Genomic DNA, 20,475 nt, shown 5'->3' on the forward strand with positions numbered 1-20,475 from the left:
AAACGCATCTAATAAGAAGCGGTAGATTCCTTTATTTTTATACGCTTCATCCCTTTTCTTGTCCATTCAACACTTATATATATTATACAAATATTATCTTCTTAGTTGAGTATGTAAGTTTGAATTTCATAACTAACTAGCAATAATTATATTATTTATGTCCAATTCAAACATAAACCATGAAGCGAAATTTCACGCTTCAACATACGCATCGCTTCATTGAATTAAAAAAACGAGTCAATCTCCCCTTCGCGTTTTAAAAACCTTGGTTATTAGCACGACACTCTAACCAACTAAGCTAATAGGCCGATGCTCGTCGAATGTATTGTAAATTAATGAAAGTCTACCAAGGGCCAGGTTTCTGACTCCCTACCACTAAGAACTTGTTTGTTTGCAGCTGACTCGGCGTCTGAATCTGAGTCAACCCCTGACTCGGACCGAATCAGCAGTCAGACCGTTTGTTTTCCATTTTGAGTCAGATCTGACTCGACCTTTGACTCAGACATAACCCCTGACTCGGACTCATTTGAGTCAGGTAACAAAATACCCCTGACTCATGGGACCAAACCACTGACTCACTTATTCCCGAGTCAGATGAGTCAGATCTGACTCAAAACAAACATATCGACTCAGATCCAGATGAGTCAGGTGATTTCACTCAGATCCAGATGATTCAGATCCAGACGACTCAGATGAGTCAGGAGTAAACAAACATGGTGTAACCTCTTGCACTAAATTTATACAAGGGAAACTAATTCTTCTTTGGCGGTAGTTTCTTCTGCTGCTGCTACTCTCGTATCCCGCTCTCCTCTTCTCTTAAACTGTTTCTGGGTTTTGTCTTCCTCGAACAATCTCTACTGCTTCAAAAATCGGTGCTCCTTCACCAAGAAATAAAATTTTAGGTGAGAGGAATGTAGAAGCTAGGGTTTCTGATGATAGGAAGTTGTTATATGAATACGTTTAGCCCCAAAGTTTCATCTTCTATTAGAAATCTTTCATTTACTGAAATTTCTGCATCAGATTTGGGATTTTCTTTGCGATTGGTTGAGATTGAGCTTAAGGCGTTTGAATTAATTTTGAGACAATTGAGTACGTTTGAGTTCTGAAATTGAATTGCTTGAAAGGTGAGTTTCTGTTCCAATTAAATCTGGTTATAATAGCTGAGAAGTGTCGGTAGAGTTTAAATTGCATTTGGTTAGGCCAATATTCGGTGTTGCTTGTTATATCACTGCTCAATACTCGATGTTGAGCTCGTGGTGATTTTGTTGTTGCTGAGAACTTATGCTCCTGTAATCATTGTTGTTGCTAATTAAAACTTTTTGGTTTTGATCTATTTGAATCTCTCTCTATCGATCATTTTCTTCGTGGTTTCTGATTAATAATTTGGTTGTGTTTTTGTATTGATTTTGGTGTTGTTAAGTTAATACTAATGGTGGTGGTGGGGGTGGTGGTCTGGTGGTGATGATGAGTATGATGATGATTGTGAGAACTGAGAAGTTGGATGTTGTTGTTAAACACCTTAATCGGAATGGAATACAGGCAAGGTGTTCGATTCAATTCCTTTTTCCTTTTACTGATTTGTATTGTGTTTCACTAGTGGACTAGTTTCCCTATATCTAACTGATTGGGACTGTGTAACCAACTATTTGATGTTGAGGGCTTAACTAGAGGTGACCTAGAAACAGTTGTTTTGTTTGTTTGGAGCCTAAATGTTTAGTCCTATGCACGTCAGGTAAATGGGTAACTTCACTATATTTATTACGGTCCTTAGTTAATAACTCTTTTTTCTTTATTAAATATTCGAAGGATGAACTAACAACACCATGGAGTTACTTAATCAGGTCTGTTAGTAATGGGGATGATGGTTCTTCTGAATGGCTAGGTTTTCAGTGGAGTTGATACTTCATATGGGAATCCCCAGTGGTTCCAGCAAGGTGGAGGTTCTTTGGTCGAGGTAGGTTTTGTAATTTTATTTTACCCGTACTGAAATCTTCTAACTACTCTTAATTTGTTATCCTTTTTGATCGGCTAAAACATGTAATAAATTAATAATATATATTTACAACATAGTTGTGTTTCCATTGTGAAACCATTGAGATGCTTCTTTGATTAATCTTCTATGTTATCTTAGTGGAATACTACATTTAAGTATGTGAATACAGCCGATTTGAAAATTATAGGAATTGCATTAATGATTAACTACAATGGGTAGTCAATGGAACTACAAGTTTATAAGAAGAATTATATTTTAGTTTATCTATCGTTTACCTGAGTACTGGTTGTTATCTCTTTCCTTATTATAAGATTTTACCTGGACCATATTAGCTCACACATTAATTTAAATGCCATAAAGAAAGAGAGATTGCTGTACATGTGAAGAGAGATACCTGCCAGTGCTATCACATGTGGATTTTTCCTTCTTAAGGAAGTAGTGTACTAACACGTTAGAACCCAAAGACCCACAATAAGAAAGGTCCCAATATGTATTGGTATAGAAGTATACCATTGTTGGTGCTGGTATGAGTTTTTTTTTTTCCTTTCTTAAAAGAATAAGTTAGGTTTGGTCCATCAGCACTGAATTTGTCGCTACCTGGATCTGTTCCTGATGTCGTGGTCTATTTTTTCAGTGAACTCCGTATGAGGCAGCACAGCAGTGTATTGCTGAGATTATCGAGATGGTCCATGTGAGTTCTTTAGCGTAACAGATTATGTGAGAATTTAAATTTCACCCTGGTTGGTGCGTGAAACCTTTGGTGAAATTGGTACATATTGGATGGATCATGCTAACGTTTAAGTTTTAACTGTTTGTAATGCTTGACTTATCTGAGGAAATTAAATTATGGCTTTCACGCCGTTGAAGATGACATTAGAATATGATTTTACTAATCCTGGGCTTAGGTATGTCATATTTGTTAGTAAGGTTGATGGTATTTAAGAAAAAGCCTATTCTTTAAACTTTTCTCTCCAGTAGATGGAACACAACTGTGGACTGGACCTCAAGTTGGTTGAACATCTTTTTATTTTTACCGTTCTTGAAATGAACAATCCTGTCTTCCATTCGCACCGAAGTCCTCCATGATGCTTCCTTCTATCATTTGTCACTTACTCATTATTTGTTTTTTTTTTCTTCACATGAATATTTAAACTTCGTTATCCTGTAAGCTAGGTGGCAAGTCTTCTTCATGATGATGTCTTAGATGATGCCGATACAAGGCGTGGTGTTCGTTCCCTCAATTTTCTTAATGTGAATAAGGTATCTTTGCTGCCCTTTCTTTCCAATCTCCTCCCTGCTGATACTTTTCATGCCCGGGAAATGGAATTGATTGTCAATTTTGATATTGAATCCTGAATGGTATTGTTATCCTGGGAAAAAAATATAGATTTGCCATTTGAATGATGTTTCCCTTTCTTCTGGATGATCTCAATGAATGCGATTGTTATCCTGGGAAAAAAATGATGTTTATGCTTCTTTAATTGTTATTAGCATCTCTGACTTGTCTAATACTCGGTGTGAAATTAATTTGATTTCAGCATGGACCAATATATGCAAAAGACATACCATAAAACGTCATTATTGATCGCTAATAGCTGCAAAGCAATCGCTCCTGGCAGGCCAGGCAACTGATATTGCATTGCACTTTATTTCCAGTTTCAATGCTACCCTACAGTTACGGCCTCAGTCTGGTATTGCTATTCTTTCCTTCGCAATATTTCTTTATATGGTTGAGATTTCTTGCACAATGTTTTACCATCTAACGGTTCTATCATATTAAAAGTTGTTCTGAACTTGAAAATCTGGCTTTTCACATCACCTCGTCAGATCCAATTGTCATTTGATTGTGTTGGAATTTATATACTGCATCTATCCAGTCATTAAAGTTGATCCAGAGCACACCTTTAAAGTTGAAGGAGAACCCTAAAAAGGCTAGAATAGAAATAACTTTTTGATTCAGTATGTTTGAAGAAAGGGTGTATTAATAAGAGCCACCTATAACTGAACTGAACTTGTTTCTGCCGCTAAAAGTTGTTCAAGTGTGGAGGAGAATCAGATATCTTAACAACCTTTCACATTTACCTCCATGTTACTAAAGTCCTTGCTTTGCTGACACAAAATTAGTATCTGCCATCAACAATTATGTCATCTATCTGTCTGCTGTAGTCATACTGTAGAATGCATCTGAGTATTTGACAAGCATGGGTTCAATCATACTGTAGCTACACTAAATAAATCTTTTGGCAGGGGAAAAACACAACACACATCTCGTTATTGCAAATACAAGCTTCATTTTAATTTAACATGCTCCTTGATTTCTTGTGTATAAAAGATCCACCTGAATAGATTTATCACCCGGTGCAAGTATATGATTGTATATCCCCCTTGAAGTGTTATGTTCACTACTCTTATGTTCCCCTATCTCTGTTTCTGTTGTGTGGTATGCATTGTAAATTTACCGGTTATGATCTTTAGGTCCCAGGTTGTTCTAGTTAGTGTCTTGTGTCTGGTGTTTTGGCTGTCATCTGCGCTTACCTTCTTTTTTGGTGACTCGCTTGTCTTATCAGGATTCGGTGAGTCAGAATGGTTAATCTGTTGGCTAGAAAATTGAGAGAACACACAGGACTAGGAGCTTTTGGTCTCTTCTGAAGGACTGATGTTTGCAGCACCTAGAAATCAAAATGTAATGATATTTTAACGAAAGCCATGTTGAGACATTTATCATTGTGCGAAAGAGTATGTCATTTTGTTTCACAATTTAGAGGCCTCTTATATGCTAGAATGGATTACCTGGGACTTAACCGTTCGACCGGATTCTGACTAGATGCAGGAACCAGCAGAGAGTTTCGTAATGTCAGAGATAACAGAGTTAATCAAAACTCATCCAGAGAGGCAAAGCAGGGATCAGTTCAGTGTTCGACTTCGTCAAACACACAGGTGGCACCTAATGCTTCTTCTGAGAAGAGGTACCTCTAGTTTCTCTATTTTCAAATTTCCCAGGCTTTTATTTAGAAGTGTGTTATATTTTAAAAAGTTTATGATCACTGATGTCATCTCATTTTGCAATGTCAGGGTTGGCGTTGATCTTAGGGATGCGGCCATGAGGGTTAGCAACAAGGATGGGGCAAAGCAAATTGCAACTTTTAATGGACCCTCTGGCTCTGGCAGACATGCTCAAGATGCATATTTAAATGGGACTCGTGGGAAAGAGGAGTTCACTGAGATTAGAGTGACTGTCCGCTGCCTGGGTTCTCGAGTGCAGGAAAAGCCTTACGAATTATTTGGTGTTCATAGAAACCCTGAAATGCCTTCTCAATTAGCCTCTGGTGTCGCTGGTATTGGGTTTGAGATTCTGCGCCAGTGAATAAGCCAGGCTTACAGCTAGGCAAGTGTTGGTAAGAAGATAAAAATTTCTGGAGTCTTGGTATTGTTGGGTGCTTATGTAGAATGTGACCTTAATCAAATGCAGGACTTACACATGGCTGTTGTTTTACTTTATGCTTAAATAATCAAATTTGATATATAATATTACATGTTGATGTTCTACAACTTCGGTTAAAGTGTTAAACCACAAGCATGACATTAAAAAGAAAGACAAAAGTTTAGACTACCAGGGAAAAGGGTGGCATTGCCGTCACACTGGTGCAAGGGTTAAACAGGCATGAATGAGTAACCACCAACAAAACCAAGCTCCTTTAGAACCCATCAAAAGACGCCAACCATTACTAGGTAAAGAAAAGACATTTTCTGATTTCCTGGACAGTCATTCTTTCTGCGGCAACCGTTTTTGCTGTTTTGATGGCCGCTTTTGAACTTCCCCCGTTTATCATTTGGTAGCAAGCTTCAAAGTCACACGGTTTCAGCTTTCTGAACATAAAACTGCAACATGTCATATGACAGCTTATTGTGCTAAAATGCGAAGATGTTTACTTGGGGTAGTCTGTCTAATAAAAGAGAAACAAAGACGAACGTCAGTGCTGGAGTTGAGGTACAAAATGAGCAATTCATACTGTAATGTTAGATCAAGTTCTCCTAACACAACAGAAATTCAAAACAAGGTACAGGCTAAAAAAATTGTGTAGAAGAGGTGGCGGAGAGATGGTATCAGTTGTGGAGGAGTAGGAAGACGGGAGTATCAATCTCGTCAACACTTCTTTCCAGGTATAAGTACTGTATAAACTAGATATGGACTTCACCACCTGCCTGAAGTTCTCCAATCCTATCCATCAACACTACAGAGATTTTTCTCCTATGATTATGCTCTTCTGTAAGTCATCAAAAGTATAATATTCACATTTGCTTCTGTAAGTTTTGTTGGAATGACAAAATAACAAGTTATTCAAAGCTAATAAATGACAATCAAAATCCTACAAGACCTCAGTAAAACAAAAATGACCAAGAGTAACAATCCAAGACCTTCAAGAATCACTTCTAGTGCATCAACTTTCTTCTCTGACAATTTTTTTTTTTTTTCATGTTTAAAGAATTCAGAAACAAGGAAGTTATGATGACCAGAGCAATAGCCACTTGATACAAATCTAATTTAATGTTCAAAGAACAATTTAATTCTAGATTGTTCCTCTATGACCAAAGCTATTTAAGCAACATTTTTTAAAGAGACATCTAACACCTTCAAGAACTCGGCTGCAGTACAGGTATCGAGAGTCCAGGCACACAACAAACTTTCTATCTAAACAATAACTAAATCTTGTCCTAAACCACAAATTTAGAGTTTGAGATTTTACATATACTGTACTGCTTAGTACAAAATATCCCACCCCAGGACTGTTTACTTTCATAACTTCGGTCATTTGATGGCCCAATTCACTAATAGATATGTCATGGGAAGGTTGCTAATTCGGAAAAGAAACAAACACAGAAGAAGACGAAAGATAATGAAACTGAGATGCCTATCCAATTTCAGAGCCCCACTGACCATAGACAATTCAAAGTAACAAAGGTTACAAAGGGAAGAAATTAGATATTTCCAATTCATTCCAATAACATTGCATATATTGAGTTACTAAGACTCAGAATATGGGAACCGAATGCAGCGTCGTAACTTTATAAACTCAAACTTCAATTCAACAATACACTAAAAGTACTGCATGGATATATCATATATATATATATATATATATCAATAACAAGAATAAGAACAGAATAACAGATTCACCTGTTTTTCTTCTAAAGCTTCTTCTTCTTCAGTATTCTATTGATTCTTCAGTCGTCTTCTGTCCCCACATAAGTACCAGAGTTCAGAGAAACTAAGCTTTCAAAATAACTGTCAGTGTCCAAGAATCTAGCATTGATTTTTATTTCTCTAGCACTTCCATGTTTTGGATCATACAAAACTAGGCTCCTGCGACTCAAGAGTAGAATATCTCCATTCTTTGAAGACCACACGAGCCTAAAATAATGATTGGCGCTGATAATACTCTCATGGGCAATGACATGAAGCTTAGTCCAAGATTCTTGAACACCATAATCCAGCATCTCCCATACTTCATAACCAATCTTCACATCATTAATGTATGAGCTGACAAGTGCACAAAGTGACCCTTCCAACACTCCCAAAACCATAGACATATCTTCATCCTTCTCCAAAAGCTCTTCTGGTAGTTGCATTTCGTTAAAAATCTCGTCGCTGATATCCAGAGAGAGTAAGGTAAAGTCGGATTGAGCCATCACTAACCAGTGAAGGTCTCCATTAACCAGCACCCCAGCTGTTTGCTGACAAAACCAATAAGGCATGGTTTTCTCGGTTTTCCAGGAATTTGATGATAACGTGTAGACTTGAATTAGAGTACTACCTATGCTTCCACGAAGTTCTACACCCAATGCGAACTTGTAATCATCATTTTTGTGATCATAGACTAAATCATGTATGCAAAAAATGCAATCATTAAATTTAGTGAAAAATACTAGAACCCCCTACTATATGGGTTCAATATATAGAAGCCCCACTAAATGGATCATATATTGTCAACTCCATACTTTCAGAAAATGATATTACTAGGCCCAAAACATCAAATTTTCTTCAGATCTGGCCCATAATTAATTATTATGAATTTTAATAATGGCAACACTACCCTTTAGTATATATACAAGAGGAATATATCAGAAGATATTTCATTTCTTCATTCTCTTTCTCTTTCTTCTCCATCTCTTTCTCTCTCGGCTCCAGCATTTCAGATCTGTGAAGAAGAAGAAGACGAATCGATCCAGTAGTTTTTGCAGCTGATCATCAGTTAATCTTCAAATACGAATCAATCATTCAATCGATTTCATTTGAATCTAGGTTTTAGTTAGTTTTTAAGCTGCATCAGGTTAGGTTTTCGTTGGATCGACTGTTTTTTTTGAAGATTTTGAATCGAATCTAAGTTTCAGTCGATTCGAAGCAGCAGAAATCATTTCCGATTAGGTTCATCATTCTTACTTTTCTTAGTTCGATTAATTCGATTAGGTTTTTGATTTTTATTTTGATTGATTCTGTTCATATATGAGAAGAAGAAGAACCTGATTTTTTTTTGAATCAATCGAAGATCTTTAATGTAGTTTTAACCCTAATTACTTACTTTTTATGCAGATTCAACAATGGAACTAAGAAGATCTTCAACAGCAGCAGAAATGAATTGGTCGTACGAGAAAATATCTGAAAATCAATAAGATTTCTCTCGTTTTTAATTGAATCAACAAGTTTTAAATCTAGGTATGCGTTTAGGATATTGTTGTTTCTGTTGTTTTTGTTGTTGTTGTTGACTTGTTTTTGTTTTTATTTTGCTTATCTCGCCTACACATCGTTTGATTGATGAATCTGTGGCAGTGTTGGTGGTGGATATGCAGGTTCTGGTGGAAGATGAGGAGGTTGTAGTGGTTGAGTTGGTGGTATTGGAGAAGTTTTGGAGGAGGATCTGAAGTCAGTGGTAAGTAAGCTGATTCTTTCTTTCTTATTTGACATAACTTGCTTTATTTTCAACATTTTTTATGAATAGATGTATTTTGTGTACAAATTTATAGCAATATGACATGTTTTGTGTTGTTTCATTAATTTTGTATTATGTGTACAAATTTATAGCAATACGACATGTTCTGTGTTGTTTCATTAATGTGTATGGATAGTTTGATACTTAGAAATTACTGTGCAAGTGTATGAGTCTTAGAATTCTGATGCACAACATGTGTAACTTGCGTCTACACATCCAAATTTCATGTGTAACTTGCGTATACACATGTATAATTTGCGTATACACATGTGTAATTAGGAGTTACACATGCTAATTGAATGTGTAGCTTATAGTTACATATGTGTTTTCATTGAACTGCTGGATACACATGTCATATATGGATGTGTAATTCTCAGTTACACTAGTCAGGTGCATGTATAACTCCTAATTACACATGCTAAGCAAACAAAAGCACCCAATTGTTGAGACAAAAGCAATTGCAGGAACTTTCCTCCCCCCATTATTGAGACATTACTTCCAAAACACCCAAGGTCTTATCTTCGTGTAATTTCTAGTTAGTGGTGGTGTTTTGGTATGAAGCTAAGAGGTTTAGTATGGATAATTTGTATTTGGAGTTAGTGGTGGTGTTTTTGTATGAAGCTTTAGAGGTTTGGTATGGATGTTGGAGCTGTGTTAGACACTGTAAGTTGGATCTACTTTACATTCTGTTTGTCTTAGTGGTGGTGTTTTGGTATGAAATATATTTTTATGCACATCATGTTTTAAATATGTTAGCCATCTATAATCTCATCTTTTATCGACTCTGAGAAGGATATCATGTGATTTCTATAACCATATCCTTGTTTATCAGTTTGCAGCTATGTGTACTCTACGTGACAGTCTGCGTGTTTAACTAGCATTGGTAGACTATGGATGTGTAACTAGTATTTACACATGCTAATTAAATATGTAACTTCTAGGTACACAAGCCAAATAAATGTGTATCTACTAGTTACACATGCAAATTAGATGTGTAACTTATAGTTACACATGCTAATTTGATGGGATATGCATATGTAACTTATAGTTACACATGCTAATTTGATGGGATATGTTATAGTGGTTATATTTATGAAATTGAGAAAAGAACATCAAGTCCTAGTAGTAGGGAGTAGTAGTGGATGCAGATTAGACTAATTAGATGCAGGTTATACTTATAGTTACACATAATAATTAGATGTGTAATTTCTAGTTACACATGATGATTGTATGTGTAACTTATGCTAATATGCATGTGTAACTATTGTTTACATGTGTAACTACTGATTACACATGCATTTTGTTTTCCTGGGTTCATATCTATACCCTGCTGAATCAGTTGTGTGATCATTTTTTGCGATATTAATGTGCTAGCACAAGGTTCCCAGGTGTTTCTATTATTCTGCCAGTATAATTACTGTCTGAAGCTTTACTTTCTGTTGCTTAAAATGTCCTTTGTCATCGATAATATGAAAATGGCTTAGGTACATCTAGACTAGCGCTGTAAAACGTCTTTCTGTTAATACAGTGCTAACAACGTCTTTCTGCTGAAGCAGTGATATCTTAATTAAGAGCTTCTCATTCACTTGCAAGGTTAACTGTATTATTTTATGACTGGTAATTGCTTGATAGTCACCTCTCGTTTTTGCTAGTGTTATTCATTTAGAGATGGATTTGCTGATTTTATGTTTACATATCTAAGTCAGATGCATGTGTAACTCCTACTTACATAATTCAGATGCATGTGTATCTGCAAGTTACACATGTTAATTAGATGTGTAACTTTTACTTACACATACTGATTTTGGGTACACATATCAATATGTATGTGTAACTCTTAGTTACACTAGTCATATGCATGTGTAACTGCTAGCTACACTAGCCAGATGAATGTGTATCTCCTAGTTACACATGTTATATGCATGTGTAACTCTCAGTTACACAATTCAGATGCATGTGTAACCGCTAGCTACACTAGTCAGATGCTTGTGAAACTGAAATATACATTGTTTTATGTACTGTTCATTTTAATCGTATACATACTGATTGCTTGTTGTTATATTTCAGGTTTTAGATAACTTCATAAAAGCTAATTGCTTAAACGTGGTAATGGTCTCGCTGGAACTGGAGTTGACGCTGAATACACAAGTCAGATGCATGTGTAACTCTCAGTTACACTAGATAGACACATATGTAACTCTCAATTACACTAAACAGATGCGTGTGTAACTTCTAGTTACACATGCTAAGAAATTATTGTAAATGAATATTAAAGTAATAACTTTTTTTTTGTGTTTTTTTTTTGATGTCTATTTATTTGCATATATATACAAGTGTAACTTTGCATTACACATATCATAAGGATGTGTAACTTCTGGTTACACATGCCATATGCATGTGTAACTTCTGTTTACACCTTCGCACTGTATTTTAATAATTTCGAGCCTAGATTTAATAATTTTGGGCCTAGATTTAAATTTTATTTAATTATGGGCTTGACAATATGCATAAGGGTATCAAGGTCTTTTAAAAACTCGGGGCCTAGATTTAAACTTTTTTTAATTAAGGGCCTCATATTATGGGTTATCCATGGGTTGGGCCTGATCCTAATTTCCCCTTAAATTTATTCGGCGACTTGGGCATTTCATTGTATTCTCTTGTGACTGGATTCCAAAGACAAAGAAAATCCCTATCACCATCAAACTCAGACAACTGTATGCAAACGAGACCATTACATGAACTCAACAATCGAACATAATAATCTGAATGATTGAATGAACATAATAATACATTTCTTCAATTTCACACACTGATGAATCGTAACCTAAAGAGTAGTTTACACTCTGGATACCACGGGATGAACCTTCAAGCAAGATAATAGGGTTGTTTTTCTGGGCAGTAAGATGAAGGTGCAATCTAACAAATTCAGAGGTAGAAATTAGGGCATACCAATTCCTGCAAACGCACTTACATGCAAGTAATGATTCCGCTGGTACCCTTACAAGTATGTCTGGGTAGAGATCTTCTGGAAGGCTTGACAATCTTCTTCAAATTCAGCTTCTAATTTCTTACAAAGTTAGGGTTTATGCTTTCCTTCTGGTTCTGGATAATGATTTTATCCTTGAAGCTGGAGAATCGAGAGAATAAAATGAAGGTGATGAATTGCAAATGCCCAATCAAATTAGTCATTTGGGGAAATTAGGGTCTCTCTCGTACGATTCAGATTCTCATCCTTGTAGGAACCGAGAGATTCGATGAGAGAGTGAGAGGTTTTTGTTTTGAGGGGCAGCTGGAAGCTGCATTGTGGGTTTACGAAAATGATTTGTACCGACAGAGACAAAATGGCAGGGACATGAGCCCGCCCAACGTCTACTTCTGTAGGGCGGGTTTGGGTTCCACCATTCTATCTGTCGGTACAACCCGGACGCTAGCAGTTCCAGTGATTTAGCCTTATGTAGAATGAGTTTAAATTTAGAGGTCTATTTACTAGTGTGCAAGACTGGTGGGCAACCAGCGAGCTAAGCGTGCGATCTTTTGTTTATTTTTATGGATTTCACGCTAAGTATTTTTCTTTCGGCAAACTACGAATTCAATAAGAAGCTATCTTTGGATATTTAGTAACCATAGATACAAGGTTAGTAGAGCCATTTAATATCAGGTGAGATCGGATATTAGACTTACCCATCTGCCGATAAGTAGGAATGAATACATGAGGGAGGTAGAGTGTCCTAATTCAAAATACCATAATTTTCCTTTTGCTTCTTAACCAATTTATCAGCGACTGCATTTGCTGATCTGTGAACAAGATGGAAAAGTTAAAAATTTAGGTAAGTCTTTACTATCTTCTTCGCCTCCTCTACTCCTCCAAGAGATTTGGAGATTTGATTCCATCAAGATAGTCGAACAAAACTTTATAGTCTCCTTCAATTGTAAAGTTGTTGATTTTCTTTAGCTTACTGTGGTGCTTGAAGAACCCCTAATGCTTCTGCTTCATAAGATACGATGTTGATGTTGGTCCTGCTCTTCCTCCTTCAAATTTGCATCATCTCTCAAATTTAGCTTTCTGCCTGGAATAAAATCAACCAAATATTTCAAAAACTTACCTTAACAAAAAATAACTTCACAATCAAAATTTCTAAACTTCTAAGTTCAATACAACAAGTTGAGCTTATATTCTAACGGTGAAAGGGAATTATCTTTACTGCTGAAATCCAGATAACAAAAATACATAATTTAATAATTTTTGGTCCTACTTAAGGAATTTTTTTCTCAAAACTTTGGAACTTACAAAAATTGAGTAAAAAAAGTAAAATCCATGTCAGTGAAACATGAAACTTAATACACGGACCAATAAAGACTAAAGTGGTGGCAATTATTATTTTGCAGGAAGCTTCCCACGATGAGTTCTTTTAGAACCCTCGATTGAGGACTCCTGATTTCAAAGTGGAGCTGAAGGGTTTAAAATCTATTTATGGTAGTCTATAAAGGGTATTCTAAGATTTTAAAAGAGCTATTTTTTTTTTCAAGGTAACCAGTATTTTATTGATTTTATTTATAATATTAGGAGTTGGTTACAATTCTGGGGAACGTAGTTCTAATTCGATCAAGGAAAACAATATGCGTTATACAATTTGGGAAAATGTGCTCCAAACAAGTTGTTGTTGCTGGTGCTGTTTGTTGAATTTGATCCTCCACCGACTTGTTTGCTAGCTCATCTGCAACTTGGTTTGCCTCCCTGAACGTGTGAGTGATTTTGTAGCTTTGAAAGGTTGCTAGATGAGTTCGTATTTCTAGTATCATGTTTGTGAGATACCATGGCTGGGTTGTTGGGTTTGTAGTATAGACACCAGTGCTTGTGAGTCTACTTCAAACCAAATCCGTGGCCATTGGTATTGATGTGCCATACGAACCGCAAGTAGTAACCCCCAGGTTTCTGCCAATAGTGAAGTTGTGATTCCAAACGGTGCCGCCATAGCTGTCATAACATTTCCATTACTGTCTCTGCCTATTATTCCTGCGCCTGCTGATCTCAGATTTCCCTTTGATGCTCCATCTGAGTTGATTTTTACCCATTATATTGCTGGTGTTGTCCACCCAACGTAGATAGTCCTTGTTGTAGGCCTTGTTTGTTGATGACGCTCTGTTGTAGGTGCGTTTGCCATGATTGGTGTCGAATGTTCCTGTGCCCACTGATACTCCTCGAACATGACCTTTATAATTTGATATGTATGTCACGGAGTCTGTTGTTTGTTTTTGTAGACCTTCGAGTTTCTGGCTAACCAAATGTGCCAAATTGTGAATCCAAACAGCGGTTTAGTTGATGGTGTGTATTTAGTTGATAGTGTCTCCTGCATATTTGTGGGGCGCGGTGTTTGGTTCAGTGCCTGCTGATGTTGTTGTGGTTGTTGTTCTCTGCTATGAGCTCATCTTCCTCCGTCTTCGTTTGGGCTTCTTGCCAGATGTGTGATGATGAGTTGCCATGTTGCAATTGTACTGATGCAGTTAAAAAACAGATGATGTTCTGTTTCTTTTTGAGAATTGCAAATAGGACAGATGTTGGTGTTGGTAATGTTAAAACGGTGTAGTTTTTTGAAGGTTGGCAAACCTTGGTTGGTGACCTTCCACATGAAAAGTCTGATTTTTGGTGGACATTTCAATTTCCAAATTGATTTGAAGTTCACAGGATTGTGATTGAGATTTTGGTTTTGATGGGTGATTGTTTGTTGTTGGTGTCGTATATTGAATTGGATGTATCCCGACTTGGTGGCATAGTTTCCATCTTTGGAAAAAGGCCAAACTGTCCTGTCTTTTTGTTGGATTCTTGGTAGGTGGATACTGATGATATGGTGATCTACTTGTGTTGTGAAGGTATTGAAGATGAGACTATGGTTCCACGTATGGGTAGAATGGTCGATGAAGTGTGAAACTTTGGTTGATGAAGGAAGTTGGTGGGGTAGTGGTTGAACTATGTTGTGTGGTAGGTGTGGAATCCATAGTTGGTTTATTGTGGTATCATTTTCATCTCCAATTTGAGAGAAGCATAGATCCTGCAAAATAACAGATAAGTTAGTCAAGTTTTTCCAAAGCGGGCGGCTGATGATTGAGGTTTTGGGATCCTAATTGATTGAGTTATTTCTCCAAAATACTTTGAGGGAACAGATTGAGGTCCATATTGAATTTGGTTGTTGTTGTAGGTGCCACAGTCGTTTAGCTAAGAGTGCTTGATTATGCATTTCACTTTTCTTGATTCCTAACCCTCCCAGTGCAAGTGGCTTGGTGATTCTATCCCATCCCATGGGATGCATTTTCTTTGTATGTTGATCATGACCCCAGAAGAAATTTCTCGTAATTCTGTCGATTTTTCCATGTATTTCCACCGGTAATTGTTGCACCTGCATAACATGGTTTGCTGTCGGAGTCAGGGCCGTTTTGATGAGTACCACCCTTCCATCTTGATTCACGCATTTAGCTATCCATCCATATGCTTTTCTCTCGATTCTGTTTAGCAATTCCCCATACAAATGAGCGGTGTTTCTTCCTCTTTTAAATTGTATGCCAAGGTACGTCGGCGTCTCGGAGGTTGTATTGATATTAAAGAGCTTCTGTAGTCGCCGAACTTCATCGGGATGCAGTTTTGGGTGATGGACCAGCGTCGATTTCTCATTGTTGATTGATTGCGCTGCCGAGGTCGAGTAAGAATGTAGGATGTGTTGTAGAGTTAAGCATGAGTCCTTATCAGCGGAGAAGGTGATCAACAAATCATCCGCGTACATCAGGTGGAGGATTGGTGGAGATTTTTTCGAAATTTTAATCCCTTGTAATAAACCCTGTGTTTCAAGTACACCCAAATTTGTCGACAGTACCTCTGCACATAAAATAAAGATATACGGTGATAATGGGTCGCCTTGGCGAAGCCCTCTCTTCGGTTTGATTTTCCCTTACGTTGTACCATTAATGTTGATAAAGTGTGAAATGGATGTGATGCAGTTCATGATGTAATCGATGAAGATAGCAGGGAATCCCATTTTTCCAAAAGTGAGTCGAATGAATCCCCCAGTCGAGGCTGTCATAAGCTTTCCTAATATCCAATTTCAGTGCAATTTTTAGTTTTTTTGAAGGCGGTGTTATTCTAATATGGTAGAAAAACTCTGTTGCTATAGTTATGTTATCATGTATTGCTCTGTTTGGGATAAAAGCGCTTTGGTAAGGGCTTATCATAAATTGTAACAGAGGTCTGATTCTGACAACTAAGATATTGGCAATGATCTTATAGGCTACTCCGCATAGCCCAATTGGCCTAAAATCCGTTGGTTTGATTGGGTTTTGGTTTTTTGGGATCAAAGTGATGTTTGTATGGTTAAAATGGTGTTCAAGGGTGGAATAGTGAAAGAAGTGGTGGATCATTGCTATAACCTGGGTTTTGATTGATGGCCAATAAGTAGAGAAGAACTTACTTGTAAACCCATCGGGTCCTGGTGCTTTTTCCAAACTGATTGATTTTAGGGCATGTTCAATTTCTCCTGTGGTAACCGGTGTGGTCAAACTTTGGAATTGTGCTGGAGATAACCTTGGTTTGATGCAGTTAAACAGTTTAGGATCGATAATTGTTGGAGGTGCCACATATTGCTTTCTGTAGGAGTCCAAAATCAGTTTCCTTATAGCTCCTGGTTTCGTTATCCATACTCCGTGTTCATTTTGTAGTTGCGAGATATGGTTTATTCGCTGATGAATTGTTTCCTTTGTATGGAAAAATGTAGTGTTTTGGTCACCCTCTTGGAGCCATTGAATCCTTGATCTTTGCTTCCAAAAAATCTCGTGGCATCTGGATAACATAGAGTGTGTGTTTCAGAGATTCTGCTCATGTATCAGCCAAACATGTTGTTCTGGGCCAGTCAAGGTAGCGCAGTAGTTTTGGGCTTGTTTTATTTCATTCTCTGCCTGTTTGATGAGCGCTGGTAGGTGCCCAAAAGTGCTCTTTGCTCCACCCTAGTAACGCTGCAGCCGTATCGTCCATCCGCTGGTGGGGATACTAAGAATGATTGGTTCCAAGCTTGTAATACTACTTCTTTCATTTGTGGATGTAAAAACCAAAGATGTTCGATTCTGAAATTTTTGGCACGCGGTTGTTTGATGTGTTCTTCTTTCATCAGAAGTGGTGCATGGTCTGATGCTATTCTGGAAAGGTGTTGAATAGTCATCTGTGGGTGTAGGTCGAGACATTTTTGATTGCTTAGTCCACGATCTAATCTTTCCATGATATTGTGTTCTCCCAACTGGTTATTTGTCCAAATATACGGATCTCCCTGAAAGCCCAAATCGATAAGCCCATTTGTGTTGATAACGTATTTGAATAGATGTGCCTGATTGTGTGTTACAAATCTTCCTCCCTTCTTCTCCGATTGATTTAGGATTTCATTGAAATCCCCCATAAGCATCCACGATAATTGATGTTGTGGAATGATTGAATTAAAATCAGACCAAAAATCTCCTCTTGCTTGTGGATGTGGTGGACCATAGATACCCGTAAAAATCCAAGGGTTTGAAGAATGTAAAGGATCAATGTAACAGTGAATTAAACTTTGATTAGCCACTAGGATAGTTATATTGAGGTTTTCTTTCCATATCAAACACAGTCCACCCTTACTTCCAGTACAAGAAACAGTGAAACTCTTATCATATCCTAATAATTTTTGCAAAAAATCAATATGTGAAGTCGATGATAAGGTTTCTTATAGAAAAATGAGACATGGATTGAAATTACGAGTAAGTTGTCACAATTTTTGAATTGTCAAGGCATTATTAGCGCCTCGACAATTCCAAGATAGGTAATTCATAATGAAGGAAAATGTTGGTCAGGGCCAACAACTCGCAAAGGAGTGACATTTGCAACGATTTCAGTCTCGTCTTCCAGAGATAGATGCCATGCTGGTGTAACTAAAGAACTTGGTGCAGATGGTGGTGTATTCTCCTGGTGGATGATTGCTGGCTGAACATTTGTTGTAGTGGTTGATTGGTTAATTGCTCTGCCCACGTACATGTTTGATCTTGGCTTCCTATTTCGAAGTGTAGGAATCTCGAACTGTGGTGTTGGTGGTCTATGAGATTCATTGCTGAGATTAGATAGAGATTTAAACTTTGGGATATTTTTTGGTGGAGGTTGTGCTGCAAAGTCTGGTGTAGGAGCAATAGCGATGTGCCTCAGTGGGTTGTTACTCTCCTTGTGCACTTTTCTTTTGTATGTCTTGAGAGGTTGTGTTGGTGCAGATGCTACAGGAGTAGACCGAGGATACCTTGAGGTGTCTCAATGTTAGCCACAGGTGCAGTTGGTTGGCTTTTTGGTGGTCTAGATGGTTGTTCAGCAACACTAGTAGTAACTTTTACACGTGGTGATCCATTCACCTTTGTAACTCTGATATCCACTTGGTCCCCTTCTCTCTGCAGGAAACTCGTCAGTAAACTAGCATAGTTAACAGATAAAAAGTTGGTAAGAGGGATCCCTAGTCCTGGTGTCTGTCCAGATGCAACTGGATTGGGTTGTTGTCCCACACCAGTGTAATAATAATCCGTAGCCTGGTGGAAATACGGTCTTTGACCCATAACTGGTGGAGTATGACCCATCTGTGTAGGTTGGTGGGAAACGCTGGATATGGGTACTCCAAAGTTTGTTGGACCACAAAAATGGGTTCGGGTTGATGGGTTGTGGGCCTGTTGTTCTTTCTGGGATCTGGTGATGAGAATGTCAGTGGAGACATTCCTACGGCTTGCAGGTTCTTCCGAGTGTGCTGCATGGATAGAATGTTCTTGTCCCTCACTTGCAACAGCCTTTCCCTTGTCAGGTCTGGCCACTGTAACTGGTGTCGGAACTGTAGCATTATTTTGCGTCGTTGATTGAGGGACTGGGGGTCCATCTCAGACCTTGTTGAGTCATCTCCTGATCCAGGCGATTCGGGATCGGGTTTGCAGCTTGTTCAGCAGCAGATGATGATTTTGTTGTTAGTGGCGGTGTTGTTGATGGTGGTGGTGGTTGCATCGGTTGGCCGGTTGGGTGCTGGTGTTTTGGGGGTTTTGAAGGTGAGAACGACAGTGGTGATGGTGGGAAAAAGGCATGGGTAATAGGTTGTTGTTCTCCGATGTTGGTCGAGCAAGATTGCTGGGTTGAAGAGGATGTTTTAGGTTGCGGTGAGGGTGATGAGGTGGTGGGGGTAATCTGAGTTTTTTTGTGGGGGTGTAGAGCACTCATTCTACTATTCAGACGGTGGTAAGGAAAGTCAGGATATTCATCATCTTGGAGTGCATGGTCAGTGCTTTGCAATTTGGTGTACTCCTTTGCTATGTGACCAACTAGACCACATCTAAAGAACATCATTGGTAAAAACTCATAAGCAAACTGGATCCAGGTTGAACCTTTAATATCTAGCAGAACGCCAGGATGAAAAGGTTTCTTCAAGTCCATTCTTATCTTAGCTCTGGGTGGGGAGGAGTTTATATCTACATCCAAAACCGTTCCCACGTTTTTGAGAAGTTATTCAATAGTATCCTTTTCCACTAGATAAGACGGAAAATGGAGAACCTGTAGTGAAAACACTGCTGCAAGAAATACGCTATTAGGGTTAGCTAAGAACTTACTGTAATCTGCGAAAAGTACCACCTGGTCGGCAATAATCCAAGGTTCATGTTCTAGGATCGTTTTTTCTTCCATCCTCATGAGTAAGTATAACTTTGAACGCGTCAGAGTTTGGAGCAGAGTCAACTTGATCAACAGTAATGGGATGCCATTGATCTTTTAGATCATGGTATAGTCCTGATTTGATAAAATTTCCAGATAAGACGAGAGCAGCTAGACATCGGTTACGGTGGTTCTACATGAGATCTTGCATCCTAGTAGTGAGTTGAAAAATCACAGTATCTTTATGCTGTTTATGATGTGGACGCTGTAAAGTAGTTGATGATGGTGACTTTAGGGTTTGAGGTTTATGGTGAGTGGGAGTTTCAACCCCTTTTTGGATATTTCGTTCTAGAATATTTAGATGATTAGGAGCTTTCTGTAAAGCAGATGTTGATGGTGTGAAAGTATCAGCAGGTGAAGAAGATGTCGATGAAAACGAAGAGGTGGTGTTTCTTTTAACGAGAGAAACATGGGGTGGTGAAGTGAAAGAAGGTTCAGACGAGGTATGATTACATTCCATCAGATGAAGAGAAAAAACTGGGTATTCGTGCTTCTTTTCAGGCGCGATATGTATGGATGGGAGAGGAGGTGATGTAATAGGGTGTTGTGGTGGTTACTGGTGGTTGGTTGGGGAGATCGGTTGCTGGTTTTCCATTGGATGATATAGAAGATATTAAAAAAAAAACAAAAAAAAACGATACTGAAGTGGGAGAATCGAAGAGAGACAAAGGGTGCAGATCAAAAAAACCAGGAAATCTAGCTCGATAAATTGCTTGATGATGTAGAATCCACTATGATTTTAATCTCGAAATTTTATGTTGATTAAAAAA

The 20,475-nt window shown here is 37.9% G+C and overlaps 1 protein-coding gene and 1 long non-coding RNA gene across 9 annotated transcripts; one reads left to right on the plus strand and one right to left on the minus strand.

Moving 5' to 3' along the window:
* The first annotated feature begins 703 nt into the window (after positions 1 to 703).
* On the plus strand, positions 704 to 5,539 carry LOC113346291. Of its 8 annotated transcripts, XR_003358467.1 has the most exons (9): positions 704 to 902; positions 1,021 to 1,124; positions 1,421 to 1,954; positions 2,628 to 2,684; positions 3,167 to 3,253; positions 3,532 to 3,684; positions 4,561 to 4,676; positions 4,824 to 4,959; positions 5,066 to 5,539. It is a non-coding gene; the product is annotated as an uncharacterized LOC113346291 (long non-coding RNA). The 8 variants fall into 8 exon arrangements; XR_003358466.1 differs by having other exon boundaries at positions 705 to 1,124; XR_003358471.1 differs by having other exon boundaries at positions 716 to 1,732; positions 1,842 to 1,954.
* A 1,677-nt stretch (positions 5,540 to 7,216) lies between these two features.
* Positions 7,217 to 18,597, minus strand: LOC113346383. The gene is made up of 2 exons (XM_026589919.1): positions 18,270 to 18,597; positions 7,217 to 7,869 (listed from the first exon to the last, which is right to left on the minus strand). The coding sequence occupies exons 1-2, from the start codon at positions 18,595 to 18,597 to the stop codon at positions 7,217 to 7,219; spliced, it is 981 nt and encodes a 326-aa protein (XP_026445704.1).
* Between the last annotated feature and the right edge of the window lie 1,878 nt (positions 18,598 to 20,475).

The sequence above is a fragment of the Papaver somniferum genome, unplaced genomic scaffold (assembly GCF_003573695.1).
Source record: "Papaver somniferum cultivar HN1 unplaced genomic scaffold, ASM357369v1 unplaced-scaffold_99, whole genome shotgun sequence".
In the NCBI taxonomy this organism is placed as follows: domain Eukaryota; kingdom Viridiplantae; phylum Streptophyta; class Magnoliopsida; order Ranunculales; family Papaveraceae; genus Papaver; species Papaver somniferum.